The sequence below is a fragment of the Charadrius vociferus genome, unplaced genomic scaffold, assembly GCF_000708025.1.
Source record: "Charadrius vociferus isolate BGI_N301 unplaced genomic scaffold, ASM70802v2 scaffold19, whole genome shotgun sequence".
NCBI classification, from domain to species: Eukaryota; Metazoa; Chordata; class Aves; order Charadriiformes; family Charadriidae; genus Charadrius; species Charadrius vociferus.
Window position 1 is genome coordinate 4,179,992 of NW_009650173.1, and position 17,682 is coordinate 4,197,673.

Consider the following 17,682-nt stretch of genomic DNA (forward strand, 5'->3'; position numbering starts at 1 on the left):
TCTTTCCCTCCAACCACGGTGGGTGGGTGGGGGCTGCAGTTCTCAAATGTTTTGTCATTTAGACAACCAGCAAGTGTTTAGAGGTTGTAGTAGGTTGAAAGAGAGAGATAAAACCTGAAAAAAATTACCAGCATCTGGTGAGGCTTCAGGTTTTTTCAACATTGTAAAAATAGAAGTATGTTTCAGAGACTTCCTGACTTTTGTGCGGGTCAGTAATAAGGAGATACGTACAGTAACATGGCTAATATAATCACAGTACTGGTAACCCACTTTCATGAGAGCTTCAGCTGTGTAAAGATGCAGGGTAAGCAAAATCCCAAGGAACCAGACCCTGTGATGCTTCTTTTGGTTGTGTATTATTGTCCTCACCTTCTAAATGGGACACTGAGGCACAGCGGGTAAATGCTAGTGGGAATGAAAGGCAGCTCGAGCCACCGGGCTGCCTTTTGTTGGTATCACAGCATTGCATATAATGAGCACATTTAGGAAATCAGTTACCCTTTAAGATTTCCTGGTGGTTGTTATGTCACGAAAAAGCATTTGACTATTTACTACAATAAGGAGCTTAACCAGAATTAATTAAAAAAAAAAAAAAAAAAAAAAGGTTTTTGTAGCACAGAAGGCAACTTTCAGAGCTTTTATAGAAGCTCTTCTCTTGTAAAACGTGCTTCCTTAACACATTGTGCCCTTGCCCTGCTCAGCCTTGTGTTTCCATGATTACACAGGCTCTCCTCCTTCCCCTTCTTCCTCACCCCACGCTGTGGTCCCTTTCTGTGCGTTCCCACGGGGCACGCTCTGGCCAGTGACTGAATGGAGTCGGGCACGTGTGTGCTGCTCTGCCCTGGCAAACATTTGTGTGCAGCGTTTGGGGTGGAGGGAGGAGGATTGAAAGGCTTTTCTTTTTTCTGCACAAAGGTCACCTTTTTTTTTTTCTCCTTTCTTTTTTTTTTTTTTCTTACCCCTGCTGCACTTTGTTCTGTGTGCTGCAGCTTTCGTCTAGGACTGTAATAGATCCACTGGGGATATGTTTGTGGGCTAATCCTGTAACTGAACAAGTCCAGGAATGCACATCGGTGTCCTGTCCCACCGTTTTTGTTCTGCGAATGGAACTGGCTCTGTCCCTCATGAGCCTCGTTTGATTTGAATGCTGACAAAAATAAAGAGCATTTCATTATGGTTATCGGTTGTGTAGAAGTGCTTCTTGCTCATGATGCCTTTTAGGCACCTTTCAGAAGGACACAGACTGAGATTTTTGCCTCCTGTGCACTTTACTCATTGGATTAAGGATAAAATGGAAACTTTCCTAAAAGACTGGGTAGCCATAAAAATCAATCAATACTTGAGATTAAAAACCCATGAGAGAATTTATTTTTTCTAATCCTGTTTAGAAGTAACTATTGAAATAAATGGATTTACTGGTAGAGGTAAAAGGGAAACCTGAATCTAGAAGGTCTCATTGTACATGTACCTTTTGAGTTGTTGAACTCTGAGGATCAGGTAATTTAAATTCATGAACCAGAGAAGAGATGAAAGTAGGTAGTAGGAGATATCATCCTTTAAAAATGTTAAAGTTCCAGAAGGAGTTGAAATTCCTGGATGAACTTGGCCATGGCCTTGTGTCTCCTGTTTTCCCCGTGTGACGGTGTTGCTTCTGAGGTGTACACACCAAGGAGCGGTTGTGATTTTGTGTCATAAAATAACGCTCCATCACTGCTGCTTTTCTTTTTTTTTTTTTTTTTTTTAAATGCAATAGTATAATAGTAAAGGTTTACAAAGTAACTTGGGTAAAGGGAGATCCCATCACCTGCTGAAGAGCCTTTTTAAGGCGCTCTGCCTGAAAAGCAGGTGGATTTGTGTGCCTTGTCAGGGAATTCTCCCAGCACCTGCAAAGGAGGGTGACTCTTGTCGCGAACGTTAAGATCCCCTCCTCCTTGGTATTATGTCAAGTGATGTCTGCGTCTCTTGCAGCGCAAAGCGTGAAGGTAATACGCAGCCCACTACTGCATAAGCATTCTTTTTAATTGCAGAAAATGTAACCTCCAAAGTGCCAGGTGGAGGGGGGTCTGTGGGGATTCCTGCGTAGCAATGAAGAACTGGAGAGAGTAGCGATGGGCCAGGTGTCTGCCTTTGATGAGGATATTCCCGGTGTCACATCTGGTGCCAGCGTAACTGCTATCCCTAAATGATAAGGAAGCTTTGCAGCCAGGGGAGGGCTGAGCTGTCAGGTGAGCCGGGGATCAAGAGTTATCGTGACGGCTTGATGGCACGTGAAGGATGCTGTGAAGTGCGGCGTGGTTGTGGCGAGCAGAGGCTCAATTAGGTTCTCCCGGACGCGGGCTGACACGCCGGGCAAGCGGGACCCGCATCACGCCGTGCATCGGGTATGAGGATGTGTTCTGGTCCGTCAAACGTAAAATGACAAAATCATTTGTAATCTCTCATTACTAATCCCTGTGGTTTTTACGTCTGCGCCTCCCTCGTGGCATTACTCAACAGCTGATCGCTTTCTTTTCTTGCCAGCTACTTAATAATGAAGTATACTATTAATGCATTTAGGAGTTAACTGAAATCTTTTACGTAGAACTTCATACGAAACAAAAATCGGTCAGATCTTAAATACGGTTACTAATGACTAAGTAGCCTTTACTAATTGTTTGCACCTGATTGCAACTCACCACAGGTGGGTGCAGCCAAAGTTCATCGCAGAAACTTCTTCCTAGATATGAGGTGGTTTCTCCCAGTAAGTAATGAGCTCCAGAAGGTGTTGCAGAAGGCGTGTAACTATGTGCACAATTGTTTCCCTCTAAATTATTTTGAAGTTGAGCGTGACTCTATTTAACTCTCACATATGCAAAAAAGGGCACTAATAGGAGTGAAATATCCCTATCCGATGTCCCTTGATAGAATGCTGCCTACCGACAGTGCGGGCTTTGTCTTTCCCGCACACATTTGAAGTTTGCTGGGGGTAAACAGCTATTCATCTGTCCACTCACGGGATTCACAGAACATCAACTCCATTTTGTCTGCGCTGCAACACAGCGTAGTGCAAACATCGGGTGACCTTCCTTGTGATCTCATCTAAACCTGAATCTGTGCCATAAAGCCGTTTTTTCTTACTGGTGGTGTTTTGAACACGTCCTCTTTCCTCTTGGCTTCCCGGCGGTGCCCACGCTGCCTCAGGGATGCAGGGACTCGGGGTTTGCGTAGTCGGGGCGCAGTGCAGGTTCCTGTCTTAAATGATTGAAACCTAAATCTGTAACCCAGTTATTCTTCCAGTCATGTCAGCTCTCCTCACCGATTTACTCATTGTGTGTGAAAATATTTAGTATATTAAAGAAGTACTTGACTTTCTCTTTTTTTTTTTTTTTTTTTTTTTTTTTTGTGCACATGCTCCATAATAGGGCAGGTTTCTCGAAAGTTTTCTTACAAGTGGATTCCCATGTGGTGCCTGTTAGTCACAGCTAATTACAGGGGCTGGTGAATGAAGAATATATTGGAGCTCAGGTTCCCCTCCTCCTCCTCCCCCAGTGCTTCAGAAGAAAATAAAATAAAAAACCTGCCGACAAATCCAGGTTTTTCTGTGGCTGTAGTCTCCAAAGAGCTCCAGAGAGATCACAGATGTGGTTTCACATTTCAGGTTTAACTATGGTGTAATAACTACAGTATTATCTGCAGGAGAAATGCAAGTGGGGAAAGAATCATTAATTGACAGTGAAAAGTTCAACCTATGCTGCTGTGTGTTTGTTTTTTTAAGCAGCTGAATGTTTAGCCAAACGGTATTTTAACTTTTAACTGCAGCCCTGAAGGTTATGATAATCTTGATACGTTAAAACCTAGCAACATTATAGGGAAGGAAATTTAGATCTGTGTTTCAGAAAGGTCAATCATAGAAAAGCAGAAACACTTGTGATTTACCAAAAGAAAGCGAAGACACGTGCTTCAGTTTTAATTCAGCTGCAGACGAACCTCCTGTGAGGAACACTGACCTTACTTTACAACATATGAACCTCTTTAAATGTTTCAGAGGGTGCAGAGTAAGGCAGCAGCGAGAGGTGAAGTTTCATTGCTATGCACATTAGGAACCTGTGGCTTACATAAAACGTTTAACTAACATCTAATTTTTTCTGTCTTGTTAGCGTTCATCCAGCATCCAGGAAGTCTGCTTGGTTGAACGAGTTCCTCTGGGTGTGTAGTATAAGTATTAGTTCAGTAGGACTACATGGGATGCGTCTGTTATTTGTTACTAAGACACCAGTGACCTTCCTGCTCCTATATTAGCAGCGCCTGCTGTTCTCCCATACTGCTGATTGTCGGGAATTCAGACCGTACATATAATCCTCATTGGTCAAATTATTGTACCTGGCAAACAAAATGCTTCAATTAAAAAAAATAAAAATTAGAGATGTAATCTCAGCAGGAAATTTCCACTTCAGTGCGTGTTTGAGGCTGAAAATATGCATAATTTAGAGGGTGCGGAAGGCAGATTGTATAATGAAATTATGTAGGACTCTTAATGGTCTCTCTCTTTTTAACAGATACGCTTTTCCTTATGGATGGTTTGTTTGGGGTTTTTTTCCCAGTTTTTATTATCAGAACTGCAGTACTCAGACGACTGCAGGAGTAGCTTGAGCTCTCAGAAAGGTGGCCCCAAGTGATGCCTAGGGCTAGGACCAGGAGTATCTGACCTAGAAAATGAAGCAACCCAGTGAAATTCTGTTGCCCGAGCTCTAGGAAACACACCTATGGGTGAAAACTCTTAGAATTATTGCGATTCGAACATCTGTATAAAATGTTAGTAGCAGGTGTAAATATACTCTCTTCAGAACAGTTGCTGTGTGCACCTACCTGATGTGGAAAGGCTTTATTATAACATACCTTTCAGTTTGGCTGTTATACATAGGAAAAGTACTTCTAGAAAGTCCACTTTTCATCACCGCATGCCTGCGTTGATGGATAAACCAATGTCTCAGAACAACGCTGTGCTATGAGGGTGGAGACTGAGGATCTCCGTTTTCCTTAAGAAATACCGAATGAATTTTAAATTATAAGATCTATTAAAAAAGTCACCGTGAGGCTAAACGTTGTGTGACCAAGACGTCTAAGGAGGCTCAGGAGTTCAAAGCCAAGTTATGTGGCAATGTTCTGATATTACAAGTGCTAAACAAAGCAAGTTCCAGTTTAGTGAAATACCATAGTACAGACGGAGCTTATAACCACAGCATCGTACAGCCTTCCTCTTGAGCTGCTACTCACTAGCTGCCTTTTGCTGTGAGAAATTGTCTCTTGCCTCTAAAAACTGAGGAGAATTTTGCTTGTTTTGGCAGGTAACATAAAGAAGGCGTTCTTATGTTTGAACATCCCCAAACTTTGGAAAAAAGCTTTCGATTTAGTCTCTTGATATTTTAATTTTTTTCCCTTTCTTTAGTGGATAAACGCCGCCAGGGCTGAATACTCTTGTACAAAAAGAGCACAGGATATCAATCTAAATTCAGCCGTATGGATTAGTGTGTGTATGTATGTATGTATTTGAACCAGTTTGTTTTAGCAGCGTCCCCTTCAAAAAGGCTGTCTACAAGTAATCTCTGAAGTACGGAAATAATTTTAATTCCGAAAAATTGGAGAAGGTGCAAGATTTTTATTTTATACTGATGCAGTTCATCTTATTTTCCCCCAAAGGACACCGTGGTTTAATGGATGGGGCTTTAACCTACCCAGAGGTCAGTCTTTGCTAGACAAGTGGAACCTTATTCCTGAGGGAATTGATATACTAATGACACATGGACCTCCCCTTGGTAAGTGAAACAAAAGCTGTGTGTGATTTTTTTTTTTGCCTGAGAATTTTACTTTCAAAATAAGCAAAAATAATAGTGCTATAAACTATATACCGTAATTGCACCCAAACTCAACCCCGTGAATTAAAAAGCCTTTTTGGAAGAAGTGTAAAGTGATGATTAGGCTTAGCAGATGTATTGAGCTTCCTGGTGTTTCCTAATAAAAATTACAGGGTTTTTTGTTTAACTCAAGGTAAGGAAGATCAGATACCTGATTCCACAGCCATTAGAGCTTTGCATTTTATTTAAGAACAGTATTCATCTGACAGTTTTCAATCCCATGCAGTTTTTCAGAGGTTGACTAAAACTTTTAAAACATTTTTACATTACAGCGATACATTTCCTTAAGGTTTTAGAGTATGCAGTCAAGAGCTGAGGAGTATGTAGCCACATATTTATTCTCCTTCATAATTTCCTTGGAAACTTAGAATATGTAACGGTATTTTTAAAGATATTAATTGGCTTATAGAAAATTTGTGAAGGAAAAAATTTATGTTCTCAGGTAGTTATTCCTTACTCAAACTTCTGACAGGTGAGTACAAGTATATGAATGAATAATTTGTTTTTCATTAATTAGTTGAATTTTTTAATTTAATTAAATTTTGCCTGCCTTGTAAATGTGAGTAACTCAGTGAGCCCCATTTTAATTCTGAGTTTTAAACTAAGTTCTGATGGTCTGAAAAAGACACTAAGATGATCATTCAGCAGAGGCAGGAATACTCAGTTTTGGCATATCTAAAGTCATTAAAAACCATACTAAAACCATTTGTAAATTCCCACTATTTTTTCCCCTATCCTCTACCCCACAAGATAGCGTCGCACATTATTTACTGCTTTTCTTTAAGATGCATGTGGCAAGCAGTCTAGGACCATGTTTTAGATATTTCAGTTGGTTTTACAACAACTGAGCATTTGTCTTTTATAAATTCGGCTTATCAGGATAAGAAAGTGTATCAGTCTCTTCTTCATTACCGTTTTTGTTAGTAGACTGTGGTTTTGTCAGTGTTTTAGTAAGCTCTTGACATCTGAGGGATCAGATCATGACATGATCGCGTGGAGTCACTGACTTTTGAGATGGCAGTGAATATAAAGAAAACTTCCCAGAATTGCAAGGTGCCGTTATAAAACAGCGCTGAAGTGCTGGCAGGCTGGCCCAGTGCGCTCACGGAGCATCTCGGGGAGGAAGTCAGGAATTAGTGCCTGCTTATGCTTTGTACCACAATTAAGTTAAGAGTCAGCAATCTAAGCAGAGCTGAGGGAAGGAAAAAAAAAATAAAAAATTCCAGAAGGGTTTTGACTGGCAATGTACCTGCTCCTTTACAACCTCGTCATTCTTTTAATACTACTTAGAGAATGTTGTAAGACAATCCACAAATTCTCTTTAATTCTAGAGCTACCGGAGTGCTGCTTTGATAAAGCAGTGATACACCATCCTCTGACAGTGGAGAGCACCGGATATTGAAAACCAACGCTTTGAATAGCACTCTTTTAATCTGTTTATTTTCCCAAAGAAGCAAAAAAAACCCCCACAAGCGTGTTTACAGTGTTTCACGGGTGCTGTTTTAAATGGGTCGCTAATCCATCTGCTCTGAATTGGGTTCATATAGAAATACTGTAATGCTGCAGACACTAATGAATGCTTTAATTGAATAAGCGTACTTAAATTTTGGTTTTGATGGAGATGATGAAGTTCAGTTGCCAAAGGTTGGTACAGTATTTTAACTACAGGCACAGATTAGGTGCTAGTGCTGTGCCTAAAAGGAGGGGGGTCTAGGTCTCAGTCTGCATGATAATATTGGCAAAATGCTGCTTTTTAAATTACGTAAATATTGAGGGAGGTAGAGCTGTAACTGGACTCTTTGTTCTCTCCAAAATTCAGTCAAGTTCATGTCACAACATGTTTTTACTACCTGGGATAAACTTGGCACAGGGTGTAATTACTGTAAAGTCAGTAGAACAGTGCTGCAGTTGGATGTGGCTCCAGATTTCCCTTTTGCTCCTCCTCATTCATCCTGCCCCGCTAATCCTTATCAGCACTAGTCCAGGAAGAAGACCTCTGGTAACTGATGTCGAGTTTTGGGGCATTTTTCCATATTATCCGTAGGACTGAGTGGCAACATAGTCAATTAGGGCTAGCTCGTTGGAAGCTATTGTGCCACATTGCTTGGTGGTGGTGACCAGGGACTCAGAAGTAACCTGACGTGCAGACCTCTGGAAGTTGTGGGAGACTGTGTTTTAAAGCTTTGAGGTGGCAGAGGTGTCAGGTCGTAGAGCAGCTGGTCATTCAGAGGTATTTTGGTCCTGGAGTAACCACCGAGCTGGTTTGGGAAGCTGAGTGCTGTGAGAGCCAGGGGAAAGGGAAGAAGAATCTGCAGCAGTGCCGGGAATAAATACATGTCCCAGGTTTTCAAGGTGGAAGATGAGTTTAAGCCTATAGTTTAAAAAACCAAATCACATCCAGAAAAATATTAATGCAGATGGAGGGAGGAAATCTTAAGGAAGACAGAGTGACAGTGAAACATTTCTTAAAAGCCATTGTGTGCTTTAATGGAGAGGTTACGACTACAGATAATGTAATAAACCTTCCATGAATTATGACTTCCTGAAAGACTACGTGAAACCTTACCTGAATGGAGAAAATTAATAGTATTGATTGCATTTTGCCTTCAGGTTTTCGAGACTGGGTTCCAAAGGAGCTGCAGAGAGTGGGTTGTGTGGAACTGTTGAACACGGTGCAGAGGCGAGTAAGGCCCAAACTCCATGTCTTTGGTGGGATTCATGAAGGTAAGGAGCAGCGCTACTCCCCTCTTCAATCTCCGGCTGATTTCAAAGCAGCACGTTTCAATGGTGTGTTGCAAAGGATGGATAATGGCATATTGGACTAAAGTAGGGAGGGAACTGAGGGAAGTGATTGCGCGCGCAGCACTTTGTAAATTTATGCTAGAATTAAAACAGACTGTTTCAGGAACGCGCGCTACATTTAGCCACTTACATCTCTCACTGCGCAAAGGTTGTTCCATACAGGTTATTTGAAAGCAATTCAAATTTTGACAAAGTTGGCTAGAGAAACAGATGAGATTCTCCACACTTGCAAGCCAAAATGAAAATGATCCCCATTATTCCAAGCACCGGAGCCAAAAAAGGTGCTAGAAAAAAAAGGAAAAGCGAAGGCAACTTACTGTCTCAGCTCACCGCCCTCAGCGTATAAGGAGAAGCAGAAAGGAGGGCATCTTGAGTCAGACATCAGGAGGAGAGACTGCCAGAACTCACTTTGCATACGTTTCTAAAAGCATCCTGTAATACAGTTTGTACTGTGTGTGTTACCTTCCAGCAGTCTCATGTTTTAGAGGAGATATTTCCCCACTGTCAGTACCAGATCAGGCAGAGTGTGAAGCTTCGAAACCAATAAGCTCAGTTTGTGGCAGTGGAAGAGTCCAGGAGATTAAATCCATTTTGGAGACACTTAAATATTTAATACAATTTTGTAGCTTTCATGTGGCTGAGAGACAAACACTAGGAGTTCTGCCTGAGAGAGAGTGTAAGACTTTGTGACCCTAGAACTCGAAATTACACATTAAATGCTTTATATTGTCCCCCCTGGAGGTTTCTGCATTGACTCTAATTAGGTTCTCCATAGGCTTAAAGGTTTGGAGGACTTCATAAAAGAAAAATAAAAAAAGGACGGCTTTCTCAAGTAGTGGTGTGTTTTTCTGAAGCCCTTGTGACTTCATAGAATGAGTTTTATGCCTGGTATCTGTAAATAAAGAGTTTATAATGGAAATACTGATGTGACCTTAAGTATAGTGGCATGAACAGCAGTCTTTTAATGCACCCAGAAAAAGATTGGCTATTTTGTATAAATATTAATCCTTGCATATTAAGAATAAGTAAATACAGCAGGACTTCCAGCTAAAACATGTAGATCGTCTACAGCCTTTGTAGGTGCACTGGATGGTGAAACTTCTAGTTGTAATAGTGTTAAGTAATGGGAGAGGAAAGTATTTTAATGTACAAGATCAGTACTATGAGAAAGCACTGAGGTACCACATGCAGCATCTTACGTTGAAATCTCATAGGAAAGGTGGTAGCACATATTAAAAGTGAATGTTCAAATACATTCTTAGAGGACTACTAACAAAAGAGTTAAAATCCTGTTTACAACCTATGCAGAAGATGTAAGAACAGCTTGTTTCAGTACAGAAAGAAATAGCCAATTGTTAAGAGCATTATCTTACAGTGCAGTTAATTCTCATCCAACTCCGACTGCGGTGAACACGCACCACATTACATTAAATCAATGGAGATATTACACACATTTTGGTGATGCAGGTTTTTTTTTTCCTGGTTGATAAGCAAGAACAACTGCAAACAAGGTTTTTCCCACCATGAGATGATCTAAATCAAAATTGCCAGTCTAAATAAATAAAGTAATGCCGGCAGACAGTGCAGCAATTCTGAAGTGATTATTCTTTCTGATAGACACTGTGGGTAGCTGTATTTATCTTAGCTTTCAGACAGCGGTGATCTGTACTGTATCATAATGGTTTAAAAGAAAAACATTTTTTCCCTGTGGGTTAGAGATGGGAAGTTCTCTTCCTCCATGAAACTCTGATGTTTGGTTTTTTTTTTTAAAAGGTGCATTTGGTGTCACATTCTTCGTAGATTTTTTTTTTTCTAGCTTCTTTGTTAGCTCTCTGTGGATGTCAGCTGAAAACAATGGCAGAGCTTTCTCTCACCTTTTGCACTGGTGGAACTGGAGCCCCTATCTCCCTATCCTTGAGAGAATGTAAGAGGAGGAAACCTTCTGCCTTCTCGGTATCTCTGTACTTCTGTCACCCTTTGTTTTCTCACATCCCACTTGCTGAATGAAGGCTCAAGTGTGACTCAATTCATGGGTCGCTATAGGTTGCTCCACTTGCCCAAAATTACCAGAGTGCACAACTCTCTGTTATGTCCTATTCCCATACGGCCAGTGGGAGAGAAGGTCGAGGCCAGCAGAGAAACAGCATTGCTGCTGGTTCCTCAGGCACACTCTGAACAAGAGCATTGCTGGCCAGATGTTTAGAAGGTTGAGAACAGTCTTCAGCATCCTGAAACTGATGCCATAGTGCTACTGAGGAGTCAGGTCCTTGGCATGTTGAAAAACCTATGATTAATATTCACTTCTTGCTTTTTTATCTGGGAACAAGTTATCAAAATTCCTTCATAATGAAAAGCAGTCATCTGTTTCACTTTCACCTCAGTTTTTTGCTTAAACCAGGAGTCATCCATTGACCTCCAGTGCTCTGTTGTGTTTATAGCAGGAGATTCCTTTCCTTAGTCATGATTTTCACTGGTAAATATATATATATACGTACATATGTTTGTATATATACATATAAGGTAAATATAGATGTATGTTGTATATTTTTAACCTGCTAATGAGTTTCTGAGGTTTCCCAAGGCAGCGTGAACACCAGCTTGGCAGTCCTGTGATGAGGAACTGGTTGATAATGGCTAGCATGGGGAAAGCTTACCGGGTTGGGTTCGTTGCCCACAGAGTAACCAAAGTTACTTCTAAATCTTTTGCTCCCCATTGGTCTTTTTCTTAGGGCAGACATCACAGACATGCAAACTACAGCTCGCTAATTAAGTAATTAGAAAAAGTACATTTGTGATTCTGTCTCTGTTTCTGCTGTATCCAATTGCAACAGAGGATTTTCCATGGTGGGGAAGTTTGTACATAAAACAAAAGCATCAGGTCTTATTTCAAATACAGCACATTGTATTTTTTCAATCAAGCCTTGTTGGCAGCTTTCGAGGGCTTCTACCGTTTTGAAAGGATTAATTCAATTTTATTCCAAAGCATTGATCCCACAACAAGCTTTCAGTGCAGCTGCCCACGGGCAGTATCGTTTGTTTATATTACAGTAAGTGTGACACATTCTCCCTACAGGTTATGGCATTATGACAGACGGTTACACGACGTACATCAATGCTTCAACGTGTACAGTCAGCTTTCAACCCACCAACCCTCCAATTATATTTGACCTTCCAACCCCTCAAGGATCATGAAGCACTACTGCACATTTGGAACTGGGGAAGGTCTATAAACTGCCATTTTCTAATTATAAAAATTACATTCTGTTACATGTTTATTTCAAAATTGGGGGGCGGGGTGTGAGAATTTGCGGGAACCACGGGGTTTTTGTTTTGGGGTGGGGTTTGGGGGTTTTTGTTTTGTTTTGGGTTTGTTTTTTTTTTTTTTGTAAATTGCTGGTACAAAAGAAACAAGAAGAAAAGTTAGAGGTTGTGCTTTTTGGAAATGCAGCATTCATTTTAAATTGATAAAGCATTGTGAATTTGTAAAATGAATTTTGTTTTTCAATAAATTTGCCATTGTAAATTGTTATAGTGTTCTCAAAAGGACAGCCAAGCTTTCTTTTAATAAGTGAGAGACCTTATTTTAATATTATATTATAAGCTAAAAAATAGGCAGCATTTAAAAACACCCAAATTTGCACAACTTATGTTATTGTCGGGGTTTTTTAAGTGTCTTCTTTTTCCCTAGGTCTAAATGTTAGCTTTTCATCTCCACTTATATCGATTTTTTTTTTTTACTATTTTTTTTTTTTTTTTTTAGTAGCACAAACAGTATTTTGGGGTCCATTTACCTCTTGATATGTGTGCATGGACTGAAACTTGTTTCTGTTAACAGTAGAATGCAGCAAGGGGAAAATAGACTTCTCAGTTGTTTGTCTCTACCTGCTTTATACGTTAAAGACTGATATAGATAGCTACGGCCTGTATGTGATATCTACCTTTTATTGTTTGTTTTTAAATTATTTTAGCTTTAAAAGACTGGGGGTGAAAGCTGCAAAGAGCAGGTATTTCATGCAGTAAAAAAAAAAATGTAAATGCGGACTCCTTTTAAATATGAATTTATATATATATGTATTTTTTGTGCATTATAACTAAGCTAGGATTTAATATTGCCAGTATAGCATCTGCAAAATTATGCTGTACAGCACATCTAAATTATGAAGGATGTGACACATTTTCCAAGTGCTCAAGGCCTTCAAGAGCCCGAGTTAAATCTTTGTCGTAGTTCAGGCATGTATAGAGTCAAATGGATACAATCAAGCCTAAGTAAAATAAGGCTTAGTTGTCCTTTATATTTAAATATTCTTCTTGTCTTTTTATTTCCTTTTTCTTATTTTGCACTGTGTGTAAATGCAATCTCGCTAGCACAAAATATTGTTGCAGATAGTTATTTCTGTTCTACCACTGTAAATGCTATTGAGCTTTGTTCTATTTTATGTTACCTTGTTAATGGAATTTAGAAAAGCAGCTGTTTCTTTAAATTTATTGTGATATTATATCTAGCGGCCTTTATATGCAAATAAAATTGCAAGATTTTTAAATACGTGGTTTAAGGGAATTTTGCATTTTTATGTGGCATTAACAATTTGGGGGGGCAGTGGTAAGGGTAAGAACTTTTCTACTTCTCAATAAATTTTTATTGCTTACCATTCATAGGATGTCAGTTGGGTCGATAAAGCACTCAGACTTTTCCTTCCGTTTCTCTGCCATCCATCTTTCCATTCCTTTTAGGTTTTCTCTTCAGATGTCATAATGCAGTGCGACCAAGTTTGCGCAGTTAAGCCTTGTAGGATGCTATTCCAGACAACACGAGGAAAAATTGATTAGGCAGTAACCTTTGTACTTCCTCACTTGGTCATTAGCACCGAGCTGCAGGTGCTTTGTGCTCATCCGCTGCGGGTTAAGAAATGAATAGTCACGGATGAAATATATCCCTTTTTATCTGGATCTCTTCTCAGTTTTGTGGCTACAGCGGGATCCACCACTGGCGAGAGAATTGCAGGGGAGCGTGGTTCAGTGTACGCCAGCAGAATGGCGAGCACAACTGGACCTGCTGGTATTGATGCGATACAGTTAAGTGTGTAACAGAATCTCATTCAAAAATAGAAGTTACGGCTGTGAAAATCCGGTTTCAAACATGAGAAGATAAGGCACTGTTTTCACGAATCTGCACCTGCAGTAAGATGAAACAAGAGGTGGAAAGCCACAGAGTATTCCCATTTACCTTAGCAGGTTGTTAACTTTTGACATTATTTTGATACAAAGCTTATAGACAACAAATTTTAGGCTCTTATAGCAGAGTGCCACTTAGAGGACTGCTGCTTGTATATTTTGATGCAGTGCGTGTTACGCACAACTATGGAGTTAGGCTGAAATTTTCAGATTTATAAGGCTGCTATACCAAAGTCTTCTCGGGGAAAGAGACTGCTGTAACTCTTAAATCTCATTCTTGTTTTGTACGTGGAATTTCTTGTGAGGTTTCCTTGTGGACTGGACAGGCACCTTCACTCTTTAATGATACCTGCCCTGCTTTGCTTGCAGTCCTGGTTATTTTATCAATTAAACCAAAGGGAAAAAAGTCAGCAAATACCAGTCCTTCCTTTTGGATGCAGGTGCAGGGTCTGTCCTGTGGGTGTTTTTCAGCCAGCAAGGGGAAGACCAGGGAATTGGTTTGGCAACCAGAGCTGTTAACTGGCAAAGAACATGGCTACATTTAAGATGGCTGTCCTTCCCCAGATAAAGTGTTTTCCTGGAGCCCATAGAAATCATGTGCACCTTAGATCATTCTCTTCCACTAATCTGTTGCTTATTGTCACTGCATAAGGAGCAAAGATCCATCGCCTAGGATGCTTTGTAGGGCCATGGACTTCCAGAGGAGCAGAGAATAGTCGCTGCATCTGAGTGCTCTCCAGCCTTCTGAAAGACCTGGTGCCTCTTCACTAGCTAGGATGGGTACACTCCATGGGACCAGTCTGTCATTCTCCAGGTAACCGCCTCTAGTGAAAACTGGGTTGTTCCTAACGCGAAAATTTGAGGCCAGCAGCTTTGTTCCAGGATTTGAGCAGCACTGAAGCCTTCTGGCAGCAGACGGAGCCAGATGGGTGAAGGCTGGCACGAGTTCAGCCAGGAGCCTGCCTTGGGTAAGGCTGGTAGTGAGAAACTACCACCAGCTATGCCTTGAGGAAGCCAAAGTCGGTACCACGCTCTGCAATAAACTATTAACAGGTACATGTAGCTGTGGATATTGTAAATGTGTGTATCTTTTGGTTTCAGCTGTTGGCCATCCGGCTTTTTGGCTGTGTGGAGCAGCGGGTGCATTATCGAGTGGTTCTGCACTGGGGGTAGGAGGGTCTGGGTTTGTGACAATGGGCTGAGGCTCTCCACTGCCGTTTAGACGGGCATCAAGGACAGTCGCTGTTTCATCATCTGTTAATGTTGGTGCTGAATACAGCTGTTAATTTAGAGAAATAGCTAATCTTCAGGGGTAGTTTCTAAGCGTGCATTTTCTCCTCTGTTTTTTCTCTCTGGCTCTGCCAGCCTCACCTTGCGTACTGCTGGTTGTTCAGCACTGAGCTGCTGCTTCTCCAAGGCAGGATCTTTTTGGTTTCATTCCCTCAATTTTCCACTCGTCCTTTCAGAAATGGATCTAGCTTTCCTCTTCTGAGAAAGCTGTCGTTTTGGCTAGTGGCAATTACAAAAAGGCCAAGAAAACATTAGCAGTTTGGCATTTTTTCTTTCTATATTCTTTAGAGGTTTTGAAATGTATACGTGTCTGTCTTTGCTGTCACAGGCAGGTAATTTTCCTTTGCTGGATGTCAGCCATAATCTGACAATCGGGGCAAATGGGACACAGTATGATTTGAAGAAGTTTGATTTCACAGGGAGGCAAAAGTGTGATGAATCTGCTGCTTTTCAAGGATCCTTCAGTACTAAAAGTAGCGCAGCATCTGTATGCAGAATAAACCTTGGATAATAAGTCTTTCTCCGGGGTCCGATCCAAGCCCATTGAACTCACCGGGAGTCTTTCTATTGACTTCAGCTGGCTTTGGATCAGACACCTGGCATCTATCTGGTTTGGGTCTCTGTCTGTTACTCATCCTTCAAACTGGAGGAGATGGTCCCTGGTTAACATGCAAGAACCTCCTGGCAGGAAGGGGGACCTACCTATTGTAAGTGCTGAATCTTTCCAAGTGATTGATTAACAGCAGCGTAGTCGATTAACCTTTCTTCTTCTGAGAGCAGCTTTCATCTAGTCATCTCGATAAGGCTGAAAGCAGTCAAGGCCTTTATCAGGGGAGGGCTGCAGAACAGGATGTTCCCCAGAGGTGATTGGTTCCCAATTCTCTCTGCATAGTGAATTTAGTGAATTCAGCAGACCTTGAGGTCAAGCATTTATTAGGCTAAGAGACTGTCAAATCAATCTGGTCTACTCCAGGCAAGTTCCACCAGGAGAATGGGTTTTGCCAAGACTCTGTCTAAGAAATAGATTGATGACTAACTCCTGGTTGAAGCTGCCTTTCTCTTTTCCATTTTCCGTGAATCAGATTTTTCCCCCTCACTGACACCAATATTTTCTCCCTAGACAAATTTTATTAAGGAAACTCCTGGAAACCATCTATAATTTAAGTCTCAGGGAGACTTGCAAACTCTGTAGCCCTTCCATTCTGTGTTAAATTGACCCAAGGGCTTTCTTTGAGACCTTGCTTTTGACCACACCTGATTGAATTACATTTCTGGAATTTTCTTTTCACCCCTTCTCTCCCCACCTTCCCTTTTTTTTTTTTTTATTTTTATTTTTTTAAACTAGAGGATGTTTTCTAGCAGTTATAGATGGGCAGGGATATTGTTTTTTCCTGTCCAGCATAACTTCTTCCTGGAAAGAGAGATGCACTGTAGAAGCTGCATGGGACAAAGCCTACAACACAAAGCAGTGTGTTTTGTCTTGCCTCTGGTTTGAGGCACAGATCCTCACTTCCTTGTAGTTTCCTCATTTGCGTTAACCAGTCTTTTATGCACCATTATTGTTTCTAATTTACATTCACCTGCTACTCAGATAAAATCACGCTATGATCAGGCTCAGACGTGTCTGTCAGCCCTTGTAGGACACCCAGTGCCCTTTTGCAGCAAGTCCCAGCCATCCAAGCACTGTCTGACCCGGAGAAGCAGAAAGAAAAGGACTCTAATAAATGAGTGCAGCCTAAGTGCAACATAGAAGGCTAAAGACGGGTTTTAACATTTTCAACTTTGGTTCTTGTCAGCCTAATCAAGAGAAAATGCAAGAGAAGTCCGAGTGAGTTTTAGTGCACCAAATTGTTTTTCAGTCATCCGTATTGATTTATTTTTTTTCCCCATCTAGTTACCGCTTTCCATACCTCCATCTCTGGCTTGAGCCAGCCAGTTTCGTAACGATTAATTTATGATATGCCTATAAGGATACATCTCATTTTGTTTTACCAGTTTTTCTCAGGCCCCATTTGCTTTTTGTTGATTATAGAATAGAATCAAGAGGAGTCCTTCATTTCTTCTAGGCAGCGTTTCCCTGCAGTTCTTACTACACAATTTAGTCATTTATTTTGTACCTAAGGTTTATGTTCCTGGGAGAGTGTCCAACAAAAACAAGTACCTTAGTTTAGGATAACCGAATGAATGGCCTTCATTCATCCCTTCCATCTTACAGTGGGTAGTATTTGTCGAGGTGGACGGCTCGGTGGTACGACGGGACTTGTCAGCTTTACAAACCGAGGAGTTAGGACTGCAAGAGTCCTAAAAGAGACGACTTCTAAACTACAAAATGTTCAAAAGTAGACTTGAAAGCGTAGACTTAAAAGTATAAAACACAAGACTTTAGTCTTCCATAAATCCCATTAAAATGTATTTTTGTGCTACTGTTACTATTAATGTGCCTCAAACGTGTCAGTCTGTTGCCAAGGGCTTTCAGCGATGGACTGTTAAAAAAGGAACAACCCAACAAATACTAAGTTTTTTGCAT

General features: G+C 40.8%; 1 protein-coding gene across 1 annotated transcript in view; it reads left to right on the plus strand.

Moving 5' to 3' along the window:
- MPPED2 (metallophosphoesterase domain containing 2) overlaps nucleotides 1-11,885 on the plus strand; it is a 103,113-nt gene extending 91,228 nt beyond the window's left edge. The window contains exons 4-6 of the mRNA XM_009892678.1: nucleotides 5,677-5,792; nucleotides 8,502-8,615; nucleotides 11,767-11,885. Of these exons, the coding sequence (XP_009890980.1) occupies nucleotides 5,677-5,792; nucleotides 8,502-8,615; nucleotides 11,767-11,885 (349 nt within the window). The remainder of the gene's footprint in view (nucleotides 1-5,676; nucleotides 5,793-8,501; nucleotides 8,616-11,766) is intronic.
- Nucleotides 11,886-17,682: the final 5,797 nt, after the last annotated feature.